General features: G+C 45.1%; 1 protein-coding gene across 4 annotated transcripts in view; it reads left to right on the top strand.

Annotated features, from left to right (window-relative positions):
* The window catches only part of atp8a2 (ATPase phospholipid transporting 8A2), an 890,601-nt gene that overhangs the window by 217,694 nt on the left and 650,466 nt on the right, over positions 1–22,441 (top strand). For all 4 annotated transcript variants that reach the window (XM_072476889.1, XM_072476890.1, XM_072476891.1 and 1 more), the window contains 3 exons: positions 13,017–13,090; positions 19,431–19,500; positions 20,213–20,340. In XM_072476889.1, coding sequence (XP_072332990.1) covers positions 13,017–13,090; positions 19,431–19,500; positions 20,213–20,340 — 272 coding nt within the window. The remainder of the gene's footprint in view (positions 1–13,016; positions 13,091–19,430; positions 19,501–20,212; positions 20,341–22,441) is intronic.

The following is a 22,441-nucleotide window of genomic DNA, read 5'->3' as shown; positions in this document are numbered from 1 at the left end:
TTTAGAAATCACATTAATGGAAATTGCTTCTGATTGAAGGATGTTGCACTTTTAAATGTGCTGCTCCCTCTGTGAACAATAGATGTGTGAAATATCTCCCACCCCTGTTCACACCCTCATCCCATCCAGTCTAAATAGTGGGTTGCAGGTTCAGGGGTGGGCCTTCTGGAATTGAGGCTCTGGTGTTATTTTGGCTAAGGCTCGACCAAAAATGCAAAGACCTTCTCTGATTGGATGTTTTATTGTTGCCATGAACAAAATGTACTTGCTTTCTAGAAAAATAGATGCTGAAAATCAAAACTCTAGCTAAAAATCACTTTTTACACCTCAGTCAGCTCTTTTTTAAAATTCTTTATAAAATACACTAGTCAGACTTCCGGGTGCGGCGATGACCAGTTGAGTCGCACGTTTCGGCAGCTCCCGGTGAAACGGACTTTTGGGCTCTTGATAGGAGCCCCAACGGCAATTTTGACGGCTAAAAACACTGTGCGGTAAACCAGAAGGGAATCCCCCCTGGATACGGATGAAAAAAGGAGGGGAAAGTGGCCGGATTGCAGTGGATCCTTTAGAACAGCGGCAAGGAAGGCAAGCAAAAACCAAGATGGCGTCGGAAGGTGGCAGTTTAACATGGGGCCCTGAACAACAAGAGTTCTTGAAATGCTGTGTGGAAGAGCTCAAAAAGGAAATGAAGAAAGAGCTGTTGGCCCCGATACTACAGGCGATCGAAGGGCTAAAGGAGGAACAAAAGACCCAGGAGCGGGAGCTTCGGGTCGTGAAGGCAAAGGCAGCCGAGAATGAGGACGACATACAGGGCCTGGTGGTGAAGACGGAGACGCATGAGGCACATCAGAAACGATGTGTGGAAAGGTTGGAGGCACTGGAGAACAACGCAAGGAGGAACAACCTGAAGATTCTTGGTCTTCCTGAAGGTGCGGAGCGAGCGGACGGCGGGGCATATGTGAGCACGATGCTGCACTCGTTAATGGGAGCGGAGGCCCCGGCGGGTCCGTTGGAGGTGGAGGGAGCATACCGAGTGATGGCGCGAGGACCGAGAGCAGGAGAAATTCCCAGAGCCATAGTGGTGAGATTCCTCCGTTTTAAGGATAGAGAAATGGTCCTTAGATGGGCAAAGAAAACTCGGAGCAGTTAATGGGAGAACGCGGTGATCCGCGTTTATCAAGACTGGAGTGCGGAGGTGGCGAGAAGGAGGGCGAGCTTTAATCGGGCCAAGGCGGTGCTTCATAAAAAGAAGATAAAATTTGGAATGCTTCAACCGGCAAGACTGTGGGTCACATATCGAGGGAGGCACCACTACTTTGAGACGGCGGATGAAGCGTGGACTTTTATTGTGGAAGAAAAACTGGAATGAGCGGGTTATTAAAAAGAGCGTTTGAACAAAGTGGTGGGGCGCAGAGGGGGGTTAAAAAGGGGGGAAAGAGGAGTTTTATGTACTAATCCTGCGATGTGGTAACTTTTCTCTCTTCCACAGGTGGTGATGGGGGGAGGTGGAGGAGATGGGGCGTTGGCCATTGGGGGCGGGGCCAAGGGAGAAGCGCGGGCTTGGTTCCCGCGCTATGATAATCATGGCGGGAATAGAGAAGCAGGAAGGAGGGGGCGTCGCACGGTGCGAGCCGAGGTCACGGGGGGAAGCCGAGGTCAGCCAGAGTTTGCTGACTTCTGGGAGCAACATGGGGGGAGTAATTACGCTAGCGGGGGATCTAGTGGGAGGGGGGAATTACTGGGTTGCAGCTGCTGGGGAGAGGGGAGAGCTGGTATGGGAGGGGATGGGCGGGGGGGCACCGCCTGGGGGAGATACAGCTGCGTGGGAACCGGGTGAGGAGCTGGAAAAAGGGGATGGCTAATCGACAAGGGGGGGGGGGGGTAGGAAGCCCCCCAACCCGGCTGATCACGTGGAACGTGAGAGGGCTGAACGGGCCGATAAAGAGGGCTCGGGTACTCGCACATCTTAAGAAACTTAAGGCAGATGTGGTTATGTTACAGGAAACGCACCTGAAACTGATAGACCAGGTTAAGCTACGCAAAGGATGGGTGGGGCAGGTGTTCCATTCGGGGCTAGATGCGAAAAACAGGGGGGTGGCTATATTAGTGGGGAAGCGGGTAATGTTCGAGGCAAAGACTATAGTGGCAGATAACGGGGGCAGATACGTGATGGTGAGTGGCAAACTACAGGGGGAGACGGTGGTTTTGGTAAACGTATATGCCCCGAACTGGGATGATGCCAATTTTATGAGGCGGATGCTAGGACGCATTCCGGACCTAGAGATGGTCCAGCTGATAATGGGGGGAGATTTTAATACGGTGTTGGAACCAGGGCTGGATAGGTCGAAGTCCAGGACTGGAAGGAGGCCGGCAGCAGCCAAGGTACTTAAAGATTTTATGGAGCAGATGGGAGGTGTAGACCCGTGGAGATTTAGCAGACCTAGGAGCAAGGGGTTCTCGTTTTTCTCCTATGTCCATAAAGTCTACTCACGAATAGACTTTTTTGTGCTGGGAAGGGCATTGATCCCGAAGGTGAGGGGAACGGAGTATACGGCTATAGTCATTTCGGATCACGCTCCACAGTGGGTAGACTTGGAGATAGGGGAGGAAACAGGAGGGCGCCCACCCTGGAGAATGGACATGGGACTAATGGCAGATGAGGTGGTGTGTCTAAGGGTGAGGGGGTGCATTGAAAAGTACTTGGAACTCAATGATAATGGGGAGGTCCAGGTGGGAGTGGTCTGGGAGGCGTTGAAGGCGGTGGTTAGAGGGGAGCTGATATCAATAAGGGCACATAAAGGGAAGCAGGAGAGTAAGGAACGGGAGCGGTTGCTGCAAGAACTTTTGAGGGTGGACAGACAATATGCGGAAGCACCGGAGGAGGGACTGTACAGGGAAAGGCAAAGGCTACATGTAGAATTTGACTTGCTGACTACGGGCACTGCAGAGGCACAATGGAGGAAGGCACAGGGTGTACAGTACGAATATGGGGAGAAGGCGAGCAGGTTGCTGGCACACCAATTGAGGAAAAGGGGAGCAGCGAGGGAAATAGGGGGAGTGAGGGATGAGGAAGGAGAGATGGAGCGGGGAGCGGAGAGAGTGAATGGAGTGTTCAAGACATTTTATAAAAAATTATATGAAGCTCAACCCCCGGATGGGAGGGAGAGAATGATGGGCTTCTTGGATCGGCTGGAATTTCCCAAGGTGGAAGAGCAGGAAAGGGTGGGACTGGGAGCACAGATCGAGGTAGAAGAAGTGGTGAAAGGAATTAGGAGCATGCAGGCGGGAAAGGCCCCGGGACCGGATGGATTCCCAGTCGAATTCTATAGAAAATATGTGGACTTGCTCGCCCCGGTATTGACGAGGACCTTTAAATTAGGCAAAGGAAAGGGGACAAATATATTGAAAGACTATGTCTGAAGCAACGATATCGCTTCTCTTAAAGAAGGAAAAGGACCCGCTACAATGCGGGTCCTATAGACCTATTTCCCTCCTAAATGTAGATGCCAAGATCCTGGCCAAGGTAATGGCAATGAGAATAGAGGAATGTGTCCCGGGGGTGGTCCACGAGGACCAAACTGGGTTTGTGAAGGGGAGACAGCTGAACACGAATATACGGAGGCTGTTAGGGGTAATGATGATGGCCCCACCAGAGGGGGAAACAGAGATAGTAGTGGCGATGGATGCCGAGAAAGCATTTGATAGAGTGGAGTGGGATTATTTGTGGGAGGTGTTGAGGAGATTTGGTTTTGGAGAGGGGTATGTTAGATGGGTGCAGCTGTTGTATAGGGCCCCAATGGCGAGCGTGGTCACGAATGGACGGGGATCTGCATATTTTCGGCTCCATTGAGGGACAAGGCAGGGATGCCCTCTGTCCCCATTATTGTTTGCACTGGCGATTGAGCCCCTGGCGATAGCGTTGAGGGGTTCCAAGAAGTGGAGGGGAGTACTTAGAGGAGGAGAAGAACACCGGGTATCTTTGTATGCGGACGATTTGCTACTATACGTGGCAGACCCGGCGGAGGGGATGCCAGAAATAATGCGGATACTTGGGGAGTTTGGGGATTTTTCAGGGTATAAATTGAACATGGGGAAAAGTGAGTTGTTTGTGGTGCATCCAGGGGAGCAGAGTAGAGAAATAGAGGACCTACCGTTGAGGAAGGTAACAAGGGACTTTCGTTACCTTGGGATCCAGATAGCCAAGAATTGGGGCACATTGCATAGGTTAAATTTAACGCGGTTGGTGGAACAAATGGAGGAGGATTTCAAGAGATGGGATATGGTATCCCTGTCACTGGCAGGGAGGGTGCAGGCGGTTAAGATGGTGGTCCTCCCAAGATTCCTCTTTGTGTTTCAGTGCCTCCCGGTGGTGATCACGAAGGCTTTTTTTAAAAGGATTGAAAAGAGCATCATGGGTTTTGTGTGGGCCGGGAAGACCCCGAGAGTGAGGAAGGGATTCTTACAGCGTAGCAGGGATAGGGGGGGGCTGGCACTACCGAGCCTAAGTGAGTATTATTGGGCCGCTAATATTTCAATGGTGAGTAAGTGGATGGGAGAGGAGGAGGGAGCGGCGTGGAAGAGATTAGAGAGGGCGTCCTGTAGGGGGACTAGCCTACAGGCTATGGTGACAGCCCCATTGCCGTTCTCACCGAGGAACTACACCACAAGCCCGGTGGTGGTGGCTACACTGAAGATTTGGGGACAGTGGAGACGGCACAGGGGAAAGACTGGAGCCTTGGGGGGGTCCCCGATAAGAAACAAACATAGGTTTGCCCCGGGGAGAATGGATGGGGGATATGGAATGTGGCAAAGAGCAGGAATAACGCAACTGAAAGATCTGTTTGTGGATGGGAAGTTCACGAGCCTGGGAGCGCTGACCGAGAAATATGGGTTGCCCCAAGGGAATGCATTCAGGTATATGCAACTGAGGGCTTTTGCGAGGCAACAGGTGAGGGAATTCCCGCAGCTCCCGACACAAGAGGTGCAGGACAGAGTGATCTCAAAGACATGGGTGGGGGATGGTAAGGTGTCAGACATATATAGGGAAATGAGGGACGAAGGGGAGACTATGGTAGATGAACTAAAAGGGAAATGGGAAGAAGAGCTGGGGGAGGAGATCGAGGAGGGGCTGTGGGCAGATGCCCTAAGCAGGGTACACTCGTCGTCCTCGTGTGCCAGGCTAAGCCTGATTCAGTTTAAGGTATTACACAGGGCGCATATGACTGGAACACGGCTCAGTAAATTTTTTGGGGTGGAGGATAGGTGTGCGAGGTGCTCGAGAAGCCCAGCGAATCATACCCATATGTTTTGGTCATGCCCGGCACTACAGGGGTTTTGGATGGGGGTGACAAAGGTGCTTTCAAAAGTAGTGGGGGTCCGGGTCGAACCAAGCTGGGGGTTGGCTATATTTGGGGTTGCACAAGAGCCGGGAGTGCAGGAGGCGAGAGAGGCCGATGTTTTGGCCTTTGCGTCCCTAGTAGCCCGGCGCAGAATATTGTTAATGTGGAAAGAAGCCAAGCCCCCAGGGGTGGAGACCTGGATAAATGACATGGCAGGGTTTATAAAGCTAGAGCGGATTAAGTTCGTCCTAAGGGGGTCGGCTCAAGGGTTCACCAGGCGGTGGCAACCGTTCGTCGAATACCTCGCAGAAAGATAGATGGAATGGAAAAAAGAAGGCAGCAGCAGCAGCCCAGGATCGGGGGGGGGAGGGGGGGGGGGGGTGCGGGGGGTGTGGGGGAGAGGGGGTGGGGGGGGATGGGGGGGAGGGGGAGGAGGAACCAGAAGGACTCGCAGGGTTGTTAATATATACTGTATAATATGTATAGGTCGCTGTGACAGATAATTATATATTGGACTGTTAAATTATATTTTTGGAGAGTGTTACTTGTGATAAGGCAGTTGCCAATTAGGGTTAGTTTTCATTTTTGTTATTTATTATTTATTCATTTTTTGTTTTGTAAAATAGGTCATTGTTATTTTTGTTGTTATAATATTGTGTAAAGGATGCACAGTGTACTGTGTTGGTTGACCAAAAATTTTCAATTAAATATTTATTTAAAAAAAATACAGTAGTCATTACCCTCTTCTGAAGAGAGAAGAACGTGCATGAAAGTACAACTTGTGCACCAGAATTACCATCAAGCAACCATTTAAAACACTAGTCATTTTTGTTTGTTCCTTGAACTGTGGTAATTGAGGAAATTGTTAGAACTTAAAATAAGGTTATAAAGATGCACCTTCACAGACTTTAGCGAACACAAAAGGTATTTGTTTACTAGATGCTCAGCCCTTGTTGATTCAGATATAAGGGGTGGGATTCTCCGAAATGGAGGCAGAGTGTTCGCGCCATCGAGGTTCACGACGGCACGAAACGGCCCCTATCCCGACCGATTCAGGGCCCGATAATGGGCTAGGAGCGGCGCCGTGTCATTTACGCGCGCCAGGTCTTGGCGCCGCGTAAAGGCGGCGGCGCATACATGACGCGGCCGGCGCCGCATAACTGGCGTCACCCGCGCATGCGTGGTTGCCGTCCTCTCCGGGTCCGCCCCGCAAGAAGATGTCTGACGGATCTTGCGGGGCTGTGGAAGAAAGGAGGTCCTCCTTCAGAGAGGCCGGCCCGACAATCGGTGGGCACCGATCGCGGGCCAGACCCCATTTGAGGCCCCGCCCCGGTGCAGGATCCCCCCTCGCCTCCCCGCAGGCTGCCCCCCCCCCCCCAGCGTTCCCGCGCTGTTCCCGCCGGCAGCGACCAGGTGTGGACGGCGCCGGGGGGGAACCCGCCGTTTTGGGCGGGCCGGAGAATCGCGGGGGTGTGAATTGCCATTTTGGCTGTCTCGGGCGATTCGCTGTACCACGCCGCGCAAAACACGATTGAGCCCATCTGGCCGCTTCCGTGAATCGCGGGAGGGCGTCGGACCGGCGTCGCGGGAAAATTTGACGACCCAGGCGATTCTCCCAACCGGTGCGGGAGCGGAGAATCGCGCCCAAGGATTTTGTATACTACAAACCATGGTAGCCCCTGCAGCAAACCCTCCATTAGAATATCGCAAGTGCCAAAGGCATGCCATAAGGCAGATGGGTATACTTGAATAGTATGTTTTCACCTCATTTGAGTTGCTGGTACTCGTGCCTCATATCCAGCTTTGTGTAAGATTGACCTCCTGCCACCTTTGCACTCGGGTCTTCAATTTTCACGATTGGATATTTATCCAGCTTGGCGGCCTGATTAACTGTTAGTTTATAATCGCCGCAGATGCGGATGGTCTTGTCTAGTTTAAAAACGGGGACTATAGGTGCTGCCCATTGTGAAAACTGAACTGTCTGGATAATGCCTGGTTCTTCCACCCTGTTTAACTCTCTATCCACTCTCATAAGACATATGGTACCAGTTCTGCCCTAATGAATCGGGAAGTTGCCTCTGGATCCATATAAACCTTAGCTTATAGTCCTTTGATTTTGCCTAATTCATCACAGAAGACGCTCTCGTATTTTCGTCTCAGTTCAGGCAGTCCCCTTTCCTGCACTTCAAAAATCTCATTCCAGTTCTTTCTTTAAGCCAATCGCGCGAAGAAGGCTTGGTCCGTCACCCATTGCTACTATCACTGGGAGCTGGGTACCATTGTGGTGCCATGTATTTTATTGCTTCTCCCAAGCAAGTCTTCAACTTGGCAGGCGTGCTCTTAAAGTTCAGTGGTTGGACTCCCTCTTAAGTACTGAAATGTATGCTCGCCCATCACAGTGGCTGATGCCCCTATATCCGCTTCTATCTTAAGAGGCTCCCCATTTACCTGGAGCGTTACAGTAATCGGGTCTATTTTGCCTGATTTAGATTAAACAGATAGTGAATACCAGAATCATAGGTGCTAAGTTCTTCCACATTGTATAGTGAAACATCTTAGTTGATCGATTATTCGGTGATGTTGACTTAGCTCTGCACTGCTTCATCAAATGTCCTCTTTTGCGACAATAAAAACACTCCGCCTCCTTCAACTGACATGATTTATGTGTGTGGTTACCGCCAATCAGTAACGCTCTCTTTAAGCATTGCTGACTGATTGCCTGTTCTGCAATTTTTTTTTTGTTGGTGGCTGAAATTATTTCCTGCTTTGCAGCTACTTCAGCTGTTTTGGAATCATGGTTAGCTGCAGGTTCCTACCTTAACTTGTGAACGGTGCCATTTTGGGTCCTCTGCAGCTCCTGTGCATCTTTTTCAGTGCTTTTTCACTGTAGTGATTCTATGATTCTACGATTCTGTGATTATTTCCATGGCCATCCATCTCTCCATTGCTCATTTAAAATTTAGATCAACCTCTGCAAGCAATCTGCTTTGAATAGCACGCTGTTCATGCCGCATACTGTCCCATAGCCTGTTGTTCAGGGTAGCTTCAAAATCACAATGCTCCAATAATTGCTTCAGTTTAGCCATGTAAAGTTGCGATCGATTCGCCTGGTGCTCTCACCTCAAATTAAATTTTAATAACTGGATGGGAGGTGGCGAATAACAAATAAATGACTCATGGGTGAGGTTGAATTGAGCCTTCACTAAATCCATGAGCTTCCTAAATGATTGGGAATCAGGCACCGAGGGACTTTAAGACTGCAAATAAGGATATAGGTCTGAGTTCCACAAACACTTAGGAGAATTGCATTTCACCTCCTCTATTTCATTTGCTTGGAAATAATATCCAAGGTGATCAACATAGTGTGTCCAGGTTCTCAATGGAGGAGTCAAATTCACCCAAAGTGAGGCATTCTGGTGAGTATTGATTAAAGCCAGATAAAACGGGTGTCGAGCCAGAGGCAGTGTCAGAATAATTTATCCTCATCGCCAGATGTAAAGATGCACTTTCACAGACTTCATCAGTGAACACAAAATATATTTATTAATAAACGTTGTACAGCAGTCTCATGGCTGTAGCCAGCTCCCAAAATGTATGCCTATCTCACTATGGGTTCTATGGGTCTGAGTCCCAATTGGTTACAGTCCAACTAGTCACCCAGTTCAGGTGACCCTTGCTCTGCTGCATTGCCCTTGAAGGGACAATCACCATAAAGGTAGAAAAAGGTAGGGACAATCTACCATAAAGATAAAAAACCTAGTAGAGCCTAAACCTCTGGAATGCTTCTTTATACTTTGTGGACTAGAGTTTTCACTGTGCTTTCCCTCCTTTCCTGGTGTAACCAGTGGAATACGAGTAAAAGTCCTGGAGAAACACCAAAAACAGCACAACTTCTTGGGTTTCCACCATTGGAAATTATTGACAGTTAATCATTTAGTATTTTATATGATGAGGGAATGTTCTTCAGTTCATAAGATGCTAATTCAATTGCTAATGAAACCATTTTTCCACTTATGACTGTGTGGAAAAGTAAGGGATACTGATGGTTTGGGGCAGGTCGATGTGGGAATGACGTTTCCACTTAAAGGCATAATATGAATATGATGGATGGATATTTTAGTCTCTGAACAATGTTGAATCACTTTTCCATTGCTTTTAATTTTTTAACATTAGAAATGAAAATTGTGGACGGTGTCATGCTCCCTCTGTCATGTGCAGTGAAGATTGTGCCGAACTGAAAAGCATTCTGGAGGTGCTGCTGATTGCAGCCCCCGGATAAAACCAACTATATTTATCCATATTCATACCTGTTTATTGAGCTGGATGACAATGGTGAAATACCTGCTTGTTTCCCAGATGTTTTGTTTCCATTACAGTATTTGACTTCATAAAATATTAGGAAACGTAACAAAATACAAATAAATATGAATCATGAGGCAGTGCTGTAGTGGTATTGTCACTGGACTAGTTAACCAGAGACCCAGAGTACTGCTCTGGTGACACAGGTTTAAATCCCGCCACTGCAGATGGTGAAATTTGAATTCAATAAAAATCTACAATTAAAAGTCTAATGATAAACATGAAATCATTGTTGATTGTCGTAAAAAACCCATCTGGTTCACTAATGTCCTTGAGGAAAGGAAATCTGCTGTCCTTACCTGGTCTGGTCCACCTGTGATTCCAGACCCACAACAATGTGGGTGACTCTTAACTGTCCCCTCAAGGGAAATACGGGATGGGCAATAAATGCTGACCCAGCTTGCGAGGCCCACGCCCTTGAACAAATCAAAAAAAACAATCACTCCATGCACGCTATGGAAATAAATGTGGAGCACTTATAGCCATGAATATTACATTATTCTGAGCCAGGCATTTGTGTGTGAAGCAGGTGAATATTTCATGCACCATAAAATGCCTCCCAGGCGAGAGAAAATAGTCTTGGACACTTGGCTTGTGTTTGCAGTAGGTTTCTTCATACAAATATCCTCTGTTCAAAGCCAGTTCCGCTTATTTTCAGATCAGCTCGATTTGAAAACAATAGAACTTAGCAAAAAAGTGCTGGGTTCATTTTCAATTGCTGCGCATGGACCAAGAGCCACTTTGTAACTGCGCATGTCACTCTTTGTTTTGACACACCGTCGCTTCACTCACCATCTCTCCCAACCTCATTGCTCCCTCCTGCTTGCCACTTCCCTCTCATGTCCCTATTACTCACTCCTGCCTCCTGTTCGCCGCTTCCTTCTCCCATTCCGCCCGCCGCTTCTGTCTCCCACTCGCCGCTTCCCACCAAACACTGGTTGCCACACCCTCGCTCCTGTCCCTTCCACTTGCTGCTTCCCTCTTCTGACCCTCTGAATCCCTCCTGTTCATCATCTCTCTTTCTCTCCACTGCCTCCTTCTCCCGGCTCCCTCACATTCTCCTCCCACTCGTCGCTTCCCTCTCCTGACCCCCATTCACTGTCTTGTTTGCAACTGCTCTCCACGGGCTTGGGAGAGTGACAACAAGAAGCTCCATTGCAACTAAGGGACAAGGGTCGATAAAGGGGCAGAAAGTAGGAGGGAGCAAGAGAGGCACTAAGAGGGGCAGTGACGAGATGGGAATAGGGGTCGGGAGAGGGAAGTGGGGAGGCAGGAAGTGAGTGGGTCAAGGGAGGGAAGTGGTAAGTGGTAACCAGGAAGGAGTGAGGGGATTAGGAAAGGGAAGCAGTAAGTGGGTGGCAGGAAGCAGCAAACTGGAGGTAAGTAGAAAGCGTTCTAAGTTATTAAGATTAGTAAGAATAGCAAGTTGAAAGAGGGTTTTTGATCTTGTTATGTTTGAGGCAGCCAGAACCTACGGTCTGTAACGTAACCCACCTTTATTATGCTTCGTTCTTGGAAAGTCTTTTTCATTTATCACAATTTCATTTTGCAACCATTGTTTAGGAACACGTTAAAAGTGCCAGACAAAGGATATTGCAATCAAAATTATAATTTGTCTGCAATTGTATCGGCTCATAGGATTAAACTTATTTTGGCCAAACCTGCAACCTGAAAATAACAATTCATCATTGGACCAAAGTGAAATACTGCAGAAGTTGGATACCTGAATTAGAAATATAATATACGGAGGCCAGTCAGCAGATCAGGCAACATCTGTGGGGAGAGAAACAGAATTATAGATTGAATAATTGATCCATCGCAATTTATCTTTGTAAATGGGGAAGGGAAAGGAGAAATGGTCATTGAGGTTTATTTAGGTAAATTCACAATGTCCTTCTTCTTGAATTCTTTTCCTTCACACCAAGAATCCCCTTCATTGTAAATAGTTGCCCATGGAGAGCAAGCTACAGAATAAAGAGCTGATGTAAATACTGTAGTTCTATCATAAAGTAAAGCTATCCATAAAAAAACACTTGCCAATAAAGCTAAAAGTTAATTTATAACCTGCTGAATAATGAAGAATGGCTAGTAATGTACTACATACATACCATGTATAAAGTTTCTGTAATCTAGCATTATACCAGCTGGCAGTCTCTAGTAATTGGAATTGCTGTGTTGAGACTGATTTTTGACTGGAGATGTGTCTCCTCCTTCAGAAGCTGGGTGCACCACTTGTTGCTGAGTGGTAATGTTCACTGCTTCTTGTCAGTCCCACTCTCATGCAACCACTAATGATTATTGTTATCGGCGGCTTGTCCTCTCTCTGGTCTCTGCTCCTGCTGTTCTGCAGAACCCAGTTCCCTTGACTCCCACACCTTTTGCAAGACCTCAACATCCACATCACTGCAAGGTGACCCAACCACTCACTGGACAATGTCAGAATGTATAGAAAGCCTACAGTGCAGAAGGATGCCATTCGGCTGAGTGTGACTGCACCAACCCTCCGAAAGAGCACTCCAAAAGAGCACTCCACTGTACATCTTAATGAACCGGTGCTTTTGATTGACCAGTGCCTCCCATTCCCAGAACATGACAGATATCAGAAATTTTACTCCTGTATGGTGAATTTTTTGAAGGCCAGAAGGAAGAGTAATTGGTGCAAAAAAAGCAATCGTAAATGGCACTGGATGGGCACATTTTTGAGGTCCTTCACAGTCTAACAATCTTTATAAAGTAAATATTGGTTTGTCTTTAGAATTAGTGCATAGCTTTAAATGTTTGCAACTCTCAAACCTAACATTCAACATTTGAATTGAAATATATTTTGGGAAGTGAGGAATTGCAACCATGCTAAGTTACTAAAAGAGCTACTTAAAATTTTGGTTCGACAATATTAAGTGTAAAATCCAAATTTAGACTTAATTAATGAGCTGGATGGAGGCAAAACTAAACTGACATTTAAAAAAAAATTTAGAGTACCCAATTCATTTTTTCCAATTAAGGGGCAATTTAACGTGGCAAATTCACCTACCCTGCGCATCTTTGGGTTGTGGGGGCGAAACCCACGCAAACACAGGGAGAATGTGCAAACTCCACACGGACAGTGACCCAGAGCCAGGATCGAACCTGGGACCTCGGCGCCGTGAGGCTGCAGGGCTAACCCACTGCGCCACCGTGCTGCCCCAAGCCTGACATTATTGACAACACTCTGGATAGTTTGTATCTTGAATAATGTAATTGTGATTTTTTTGATGTATATATTGTTTTTTGTCGTCTGCCTTTCCTTTCTTTCCATATCACATTGTTCTTTTTTTGTAGGTTGCAGTGGGGGATGTTGTGAAAGTGACCAATGGGCAGCGTCTCCCAGCTGATATGATCATTATCTCTACCAGGTCAGGCACCATATGAGGTTGCTCATTGCAGGATGTGCTGAATGAGGCTTTAAAAGCAATGCGAATTGTTTTCAGTGTTGTAATTTTAACAAATACTTCCACATTCCAAAACTTTTAGAAGTTGTTAGTTCTGAGTGAATTAACAGACCTCCTGGCACGTGACAAAGTATTTTGAGGACTAGGAAAATAACTTTGAACTAATTTCAAAAATATCAGAAGATCTCCCGCTCTTAATTTATTCAGAGAATAATGATTTTTATATATTAACTGTGAATGTTCCTCCTATTAATGTCATTAGTTTAAAAATCAATTATCTCAATAGAGTTGATATGAGAGGGTATCGACCTTTGAAATTTCCACAGCACTGATCCTGATTTGATATACTTATCAGATTTATTATTGGTACATTTTGTATTAAACTTGTAGTGAACTTGTGGTATTCATCAAGATTAGGAACGGCAGTATTGGGAATGGATGTTTCAAAAGGCAGCACTTTTGTCCCTTAGTACCATTGCTGAATTCTGTTAGATTTTGCATGAGCTAGAAAGCCCATGTACGGGTACTCTTGCACCAGTATATCTCAATATCAAGCATGAGAGAGCTCCATCCAGTGTGAAATGTATCAAATTACTCCAGCAGTAGCATATTGAACTTCAGAGTAGGGGAAACAGTAATCAGGTGATGAGAAGTGTAGTGTCAAAGGAAAGTTTTGAGAATCTTTTTTTTTAGATATGGAATGCAAAGTAGCAAGTTTGAGAGCATAGTGATGAAATAAGTAGCTTTTAACTTTCTCACTGCTGGTGAATGAAGGGATAAACAGAAAGCCAGAATAAGAGAAATAAAGGACATAGATTAGGAGAGTTTGCAGAATTATGGTGAGATGAAGTGGAGCAGTAGAGGAACATGTAAATATGTATGAGGATCCTGGCATCCCCTCACAATGGGTGGAATTCTCCTAACCCACCCGCAGCAGGTTTGGTGGTGGGTGGGAATGGAGAATCTGGCAGGAGCAAAAAAAGTCGGAAACTTGCCGGCTAAAATCACGCTGCAATTCTCCCAATGGCAGGTTAATGGTGGGTCGGTCTTGCCACTGGCTGGTGGCGTGAACGTCCTTTGCATCTCATGAATTCTCATTAAAACAGCAGGCTGCTGGTATCCTATAAGGCCTTCCAATCTTGGCCCTCAGTTCGCCAGAGACTTCAAGATGAGTGTGCAACAAAGCCTATCTGCCATAGTGCTGTGTAGCTCCTGATGTGCTGTGTACACCACTTTACCGGGGTTCCTGCTGTGCATCTCCATGCCAAACTGGTCTTCATGGGCGGCACCATTCTATTTGACCCATGGACCATCCTGTGTCACTGATCAGATGAGTACTGCACCTGGAGTTAGGGAGTACAGGGCTCTCCTGCCTCCAGGGACCACACATCAGTGTCAATCTGCTGCGGGCTATTGCAGCCACTGCAACAAAGGTCCAAAGATCAACATGGGGAGAGGTGCAAGGCAGAATTGGCTGACAAAGACAAGGGAGGCAATTTAGAGTGATGGGGAAAGGGCAAACATGAGGGGATAATGTGTAAGGAGGGCTATGCAAGTGGGGAAAGGGTGAGGGCTCATGATGGCAGCCAGGTGGCATGGAGGTGGTTTAGGAGGACAAACAGTGAAACGTAGAAAATAGGAGCTGTAGTACACCATTCAGCCCTCCGAGCCTGCCCCACTATTCAGTATGATCATTGCTGATGCTCCATCTCAACACCAAACTCAATGCTCTCCCCATACTCCTTGACCCACAGAATCTAGAAATCTATGTATTTCCTCCTCCTCAAATATATTAAATGATTGGTTTACATAGTCTCCCAAGGTAGATAATTCCACTGGTTCACAACCCTCTGAGAAATGTCTCCTCATCTCAGTCCTAAATGGCCTACTCAGTATCTTGAGACTGTGACACCTTCTTCCAGACCCCACCAATCAGAGGAAACAACATCCTGCATCCAGTCTGTCCAGCCCTGTTAAAATTCTATACATTTCAATGAGACGCCTTCTCATTCTTCTAAGTTCCAGTGAATACAGGCCCAGTTGGCACAATCTTTCCTCATGCAACCATCCCGTGCATAACTGATGAGCTTCCAAGTGTATGTATAATCTGGAATAGGATCCCGCCACTCTAGCCAGCTGGAAAAGCTCTGCTGGAGCCTCCCACTACCGCACTTGTCTCAGTTTGTTTTAAGGCTGAATTAAAATCAACTTTGAGAGGTGAATCAGTAGCTACAGAGAGTTAAAGCAGATAATTTTATTTTCCTTTGTATTTTTAATTGGTGAAGAAGGGATATGATAGATCGCAGTGTTTAAGATGACCCAATTTATCTGGTTCCAAAAAATCATGTTTTTACATATACTCAGCATTATGGTTAACTAACCCTCACTCCCACCCCCTCGACCTATTCAGCCACAACATGTTACACTCTCATCAGTCATCAGCCTCAGCTTTTCAGCCCACAAATGCATGATTTACTTCCCAGTACCTTAAAACTGGGAGCAAGGGATCAAGTGGACTATATTGTGAAAATGCGTGAGAATTTGAGACACTCACACAGAGCAGGCCACACATGGCGAACGACAAAGAGAAGTGAATCTTCTAACAAAACAAAGGAAGTATGAAGCCAGTTTCAAGCTAAAGGTTATAACATTTACTAACTTGTCAAATAATTAACCTGCGACAAGAGAATTTGGTGTAAGTGAAACATTGGAGAGAGAATTGAAGAAGTCTGCTCTGAAAAATATGCCCAGGACCAAATGCACCATGCAACAGGGACCAGCCACTGATCGGAGAAGCATATACCGGAATGGGTCCACTAAAATCAGTGGAATACTTACCTCATCACCAGATGCAATGAGCCAGTCCAAACCCTGAGTTTGTTGGGAGAGTGTTCGTTCCAGAACATAATCAGATGAAGAGGTTTTCAGAGTCTTCTGTAGGTTAACTAAGTAAACTACCAGGACAATTTACACATGAACAGTAAAGGTTTGGAGGTGCCTCCATGCATAGGTCTATACATGGCCCTGCTCAATGCCGTACGGGCCCTGGGTCTGGGCCATGTGCCTTCTTACACCACTGTGGGGGTGGTACTATACTTAGTCCCACATTTACCCTGTATGTGCTAGATCCTTATACTACCAGACCCTTATACTACACCCACCCCCACAAGTCTTTATCCAAAGTATTTGGAGTTATACTAGTTCACATCATATCTTACATTACTAACAGTCTCATACATTTACTTTGTTGTTACTACATTATCACTATTACTACAGTACATTTTGGAGCTAGATTTCAAAGAAGATTCAATAGTCTTCTGCTGCAGTTAAGATTTCTGCCTTCAACTTCCAGGTCTTTCTCTGGAGTGTTTTCTGGCGATTTGTTTTCTCTGCACTCTCTAAAGGGCAATTCAGCATGGATAATCCACCTAAGCTGCACATCTTTGGACTGAGCAAAAAACCTTCATAAAGAATGGAAACGCACGTGTTGCCCCGCTTGATGTTTTGTACGGTTTCATCACCAAATTGTGGGATGCTATTAATGCACAAATTTTAATCCGGTCATACATTAATAATAATAAACGTATATTGTCACAAGTAGGCTTCAATTACGTTACTGTGAAAAGCCCCTAGTCGCCACATTCCGGCACCTGTTTGGGGAGGCTGGTACGGGAATTGAACCCGCGCTGCTGCCTGTTCTGCATTACAAGCCAGCGATTTAGCCCAGTGTGCTAAACATTAAATGCAGAATATCGAATTCAATGGATGGAGCGGAAGATGATTTGTTGTGGTGGAATGATTCTGAAGCTGAAAACACCGCATCCGGCCCAGAGTGGGATCCTTACAATGCCAAAGTGACTCTGAATGAATTTGATTAACTCTGCATCGGATGCTGAAGACAATGAATTTGAGGGGTTTTAAAACGCATTGATCATAGTTGAAGCTAACTTTGTGGAATTAATTCATTCAATAAACCATACCACATTAGTTCAATATAAATTACCTGTGTTATGATTTATTCACATTTCAAAAAGGTCACCACCCACACAGTTGGTTTACATTTTATATTTGGCATATAAGTTGTCACCTATTTTTGCAGGATTTTTGGAGTTTTCAAAAGTTTGACTTATACACCATGATCTATGGAAACTTTTATCTCAGTTCTAGCTGGATTCTGATTCAAATTCCAAAAACTGAAAAAAGTTAAACCTCTACACTGTCAGTCCCTCTTTTTGGAATTATTTTAATGGTAATGTCATGTGTAACTTGCTTTTTTAAAAAGGAAATACTGCTACCTTTATACCCTTATCCAAATATACGATTCAGCTACTTTCAGGATTTGATGTATCGATTTAATACCAAGCGCATCTGCTAAATGTGTTTTCTTAGCTTGCCACCAAATAAATGGTTTGGTTCATTTAAGGTCCTTAAGGCCTCTGCTACTCTGTGCTCTCATACAACACCATTAATTCCTACAGTTTCCTTGTATATGTTTGCTTTTTCCTCAAATGCCTCTTAAACACTATATGGGTTATCCGATGCTCTGTAATAGTTTGCTTTGATAAAGCCACCAGGGACACGTTTACTTCCACTGAGAGTACAGATGCACAGTTTTTAAAAGCAAGTCCCTCATAACAGACCACCAGGACTTTAGTTTGCAAATTTTATAGGGTCACAGAAGAAATGTATGTGAGGAAAATTACAGATTATAATAGAATAAATTGTAAGTCTTGTTGAACTTTTTAAGGTGATTTTTAAGGGGCTGGTTTAGCACACTGGGCTAAATCGCAAGCTTGTAATGTAGAACAGGCGGCAGCGCGGGTTCAATTTCTGTATCAGCCTCCCCGAACAGGCGCTGGAATGTGGCGATTAGGGGCTTTTCACAGTAACTTCATTGAAACCTACTTGTGACAATAAGCGATTATTATTATTATTATTATTATTATTATTATTATTAATATCTTGGAACATTTAAGGTGATGAAACATTTTCAAAATTGTTCAGGTTGTTTTGAAGAGCTCACTTTTGAGTAGCCTTCAGATTGCGCTAAACCTTTCAGAAACAAAACTATGCCAGTATTGCTTTAATCCATTATCGGAAAAGTATGTAGCCACTTACTGTCTGAACATGCCTTCATTAATATGTAATGAGAGGAAAATCCAGAAATAGTTGCTCAAAAAGTGATGAGATAATTGCAGTTCACTTCTGTTTGTATGTGACCATGAGCTATTCCTGTACCGACTGAGGTTATTCATGAAAGCTCCGCCTTCTCAACCTTGCCCCTTGCCTGAGGTGTGGTGATCCTCAGGTTAAATCACCACCAGTCAGCTCTCCCCCTCAAAAGAGAATGCAGCCTATAGTCATCTGGGACTATGGCGACTTTACCTTTATTTATTAAATGTAACTTGTGCAATCATTTTCCTTATTTAGCAGTGTTGAGTATTTTGTTTACCAATTAAATCAGGTTATCTTTATCGGCTAATTTCTGAATTGATGAATATCGAATATGCAATGGCACCAGAAAGGCTCGCAGTTAATTAATCCTAATTGAGACCAACATTTAGGTACTTCATATAACAATAATTATGGTACTGATATAACAATACATAAACCCTGTTTCTGGCTCAGCCTTGGAACATATTCTGTGTGGAATAAAGCCTAGAAGATCCCAAGTTCAGTTGGTCTATCCTGGTTGATTTGATCTACGGCAGGGCAGAATCGAGGGCCCAACATTTGTCTGATGTTCCCACATACTTGCCCAATAACACCTGCTGCATGTCCTGTACGTAATGGTGAGAACACCGTTTGATTTAGATGTTATGTCTCCCGCAGCCTGTTGATACTTCTTCTGAGGACTTGCACAAAAGAGATGTGTCAGGCTGCTGTGCTGATCAATTGTAGGGCTACAAATGCTGTAAAACTTCATCCAGCAAGTGCTGTTAGATTAGGAGAAGCAACATTTGGGAGGGGTTTAGAGCATGTTCATGTAGTTGTATAGTTGGAAGAGTAATGGGCAGGAATCTGGAAAGGAAATAAAGGAATAAATATAAATTGGGAATCTAATGGCAATAATGATTTTTAGATAAACTCATATTTTCACAATTACCAATCTGATTTTCTGTTTGAAGAAAGAGATTGACTAAAATCCATCTCTGTCAGCTTTAATGTGTTCTTCTGTATTGTTGAATCATCATTTAATGTTAAGTGCCCCTTTCCTGTTCATAGTTGCTTTTATGCAAAACGTGCAGGATGTTTTTGTGCTTTTGCTGTATATCATTGAACTAATCGCTTTTTCATTTCCCAGTGAGCCGCAGGCAATGTGTTACATTGAAACATCCAATCTGGATGGGGAAACAAATCTCAAAGTACGACAGGTAAATCAAGTTCCACTCCAAATTGGTGTTTCTGAGAAATATTTTACTATTTAGGACCTGATGGACACATGGGCCTGTAGCTTCTTGGCTCCCCAGCATAGGATTTGAGGGGTACTCCAAAATCCCTCTTGGAAATTCCCAGTCAAGGGTTTAACCGGCAAATGTCCAGAAGAGTTGAAAAAATGAAAATCGCTTATTGTCACGAGTAGGCTTCAATGAAGTTACTGTGAAAAGCCCCTAGTCGCCACATTCCGGCGCCTGTTCGGGGTTAACTTCTCTTCGGACAATTGTGTTGGGAACTATTCGATAAAGCAATTTAAATTGCTACGTTTGAATTGTTCTGCCAGTGATCTGCTAACCAGACTGGGCCCTGCATGGAACGTTTCTCACTCCCACCGCCCCACCCACAACTGAGTACCTGACTCCCCACGGTGTTCTCCACTCGCAAGGGATTCCCCAGCCCCAATGAGGAACCCATAATTCACAACAGCTAGTTATTGTCGGGAGCTCTATTACCTGAAATGTTTCTGGGATTTTTATGAGGATAGTGAAGTTTTAACTTGCTTGATTCCATTTTAACATAGTAGATGTACTTTAACATTTTGTATTTCCCATTTATTTGGTTAGTGCCATGAGAAATATTTACTATATTCCTAGAATTTCTTTTTAAAATGGAATAATCTAAATGTTATTTATCTTTCTTTCTTGTTAGGGTTTGCCCGTGACTGCTAATATTCTATCCACTGCAGATTTAATGAAGGTGACTGGGAGTTTAGAATGTGATGGACCCAATCGACATCTCTATGATTTCACTGGCAACCTCCGAATTGAGAGCAATGGGTATTGCAAAGTTTTGACATACTTGTTTTTTTCCTCCATTTGTAATTTTTTCTCTAACTTCATTAGGCTCGATTGCTCTCCATACTGGAGGGGGGGCTTAAGACTGTGGCTAGGGTTATGCCAGTGACCAAGTCAATAGGAGGTGTGTGAGTAAATCTGGCTAAATTATTACCACCTCATCCCTGCTTTGAGGGGTAATTTTATTTGCTTCTTTATTAGTCATGGCAGCGCACATTAATTGCACCTTTAAGCATTAAAGCACGGTAGCATAGTGGTTAGCACAATTGCTTCACAGCTCCAGGGTCCCAGGTTCGATTCCCGGCTTGGGTCACTGTGTGTGCAGAGTCTGCACGTTCTCCCCGTGCGTGCATGGGTTTCCTCCGGGTGCACCGGTTTCCTCCCACAGTCCAAAGATGTGCAGGTTAGGTGGATTGGCCATGCTAAATTGCCCTTTGTCCAAAATTGCCTTTAGTGTTGGGTGGGGTTACTGGGTTATGGGGACAGGGTGGGGGTGTGGGCTTGGATAGGGTGCTCTTTCCAAGAGCCGGTGCAGACTCGATGGGCTGAATGGCCTCCTTCTGCACTGTAAATTCTATGTAAATTACAATTGATAGACACTTTTGCCTTTCATTTTTAACCTTGATTATATTATGTTATCATAGGAAATGTGGTATCGGGGAATGCTAGTGCTATCATTTCAAATCTGAGCTATTCGTCACAAGATACTTGGTTAAGAACGGGAATTTTTCTCTTTCGTTTACCCATTAGAATCACTACAGTGCAGAAGGAGGCTATTCGGCCCATCGAGTCTACACCGACCCCCTGAAAGAGCATCCTACCTAGGCCAACTTACCTACCTTAGCCCCACAACCCCAGGAGAGAACGTGCAAACTCCACACAGTCACCCAAGGCCGAATTGAACCCGGGTCCCTGGTACTGTGAGGCAGCAGTACTAACCACTATGCCACCAGGCATGATGTGTATGACTGCGTTTAATAGGATTTCATCATAGTTCATCATGAGAGATTGATTACATTTATAATTTATTCAACTCCTTAGTTTTCTTTGTTCTATTCTTCCTTCTCCTGCAGCTTTTGACATTGTTGAATACAATATTCTCCTCTCTTTCGTTCTTCAGTTGAATGGGACTTGGCTCCGGTCTTGTACATCCAGTTTTCCTTGGTCCTTTCCTCTTCCTCATCAGTGACAATATCCGAAGTTATGATGTGAGATTGCATGTGCACACTGCCATCACCCAGCTCTATCTCTTGACCTCGCCACAGACCTTATGTTGTCATTTAGCCCTGGATGAGCTGAAATCTTATCCATTTAAACATCGGGGAAACTAAATCTTTCATATTTTACCCTCATTAAAATTTAGTACTCTCACCCCTGATTTCAGCCCTCTTCATGGCTAATATTTCAGATTAAAACTGCTGGTTCCCACCCACAGCATCCTATTTGACCATGATCTGCATTTCGTGCCCCATACCCCGCCATCACAAAGTCAATTGACTTTCACTTTTGCCAGATCGTCTGCCTCTGCTCTTTCATAAGCCCATCTGCTGCCAAAATTAGCCTGTAACCCAGACTAATACTCGGGGGACACAGGTTCAAATCCCATATTGGACTTTAAATTCAATTAATAGCTATTTTCAGTAATGGTGAACATGTAACCATGGTAGATTGCCGTAAAAGCCCTTCTGGTTTGTTAATGTCCTTTCGGGAAGGAAATCTCATGGACCTGGGACTGCCATCACCTGCAAGCTCCCCTCTAAGCCCCATACCATCCTGACTTGGAGCTATATTGCTGTTCCTTCATTGTCACTGAGTGAAAATCCTGAAACTCCTTTCCGAACAGCACTGTGCATGTACCTACGCCACATGGACTGAGGGGTTCAAGAAGGTGGCTCATGACTAACTTCTCAATGACAGTTGGTAATGGGCAATAAATGTTGGCCTCGCCGACAACACCCAAACCTTGTGAAAGTATTTTTAAAATGCTCCTTCGTGTCTGTCACTTCAAGTCTTAACTGTTGCAGTGCTTTCCTGGATACAATCCAAACCTCCACCCTGCAAGTCCTTCTCAGTCATGACTCTT

This window comes from Scyliorhinus torazame, chromosome 15 (genome assembly GCF_047496885.1).
Source record: "Scyliorhinus torazame isolate Kashiwa2021f chromosome 15, sScyTor2.1, whole genome shotgun sequence".
NCBI lineage: Eukaryota > Metazoa > Chordata > Chondrichthyes > Carcharhiniformes > Scyliorhinidae > Scyliorhinus > Scyliorhinus torazame.
The sequence above is the reverse complement of the archived record's forward strand: the minus strand, read 5'-3'. Positions and strand labels throughout refer to the sequence as shown.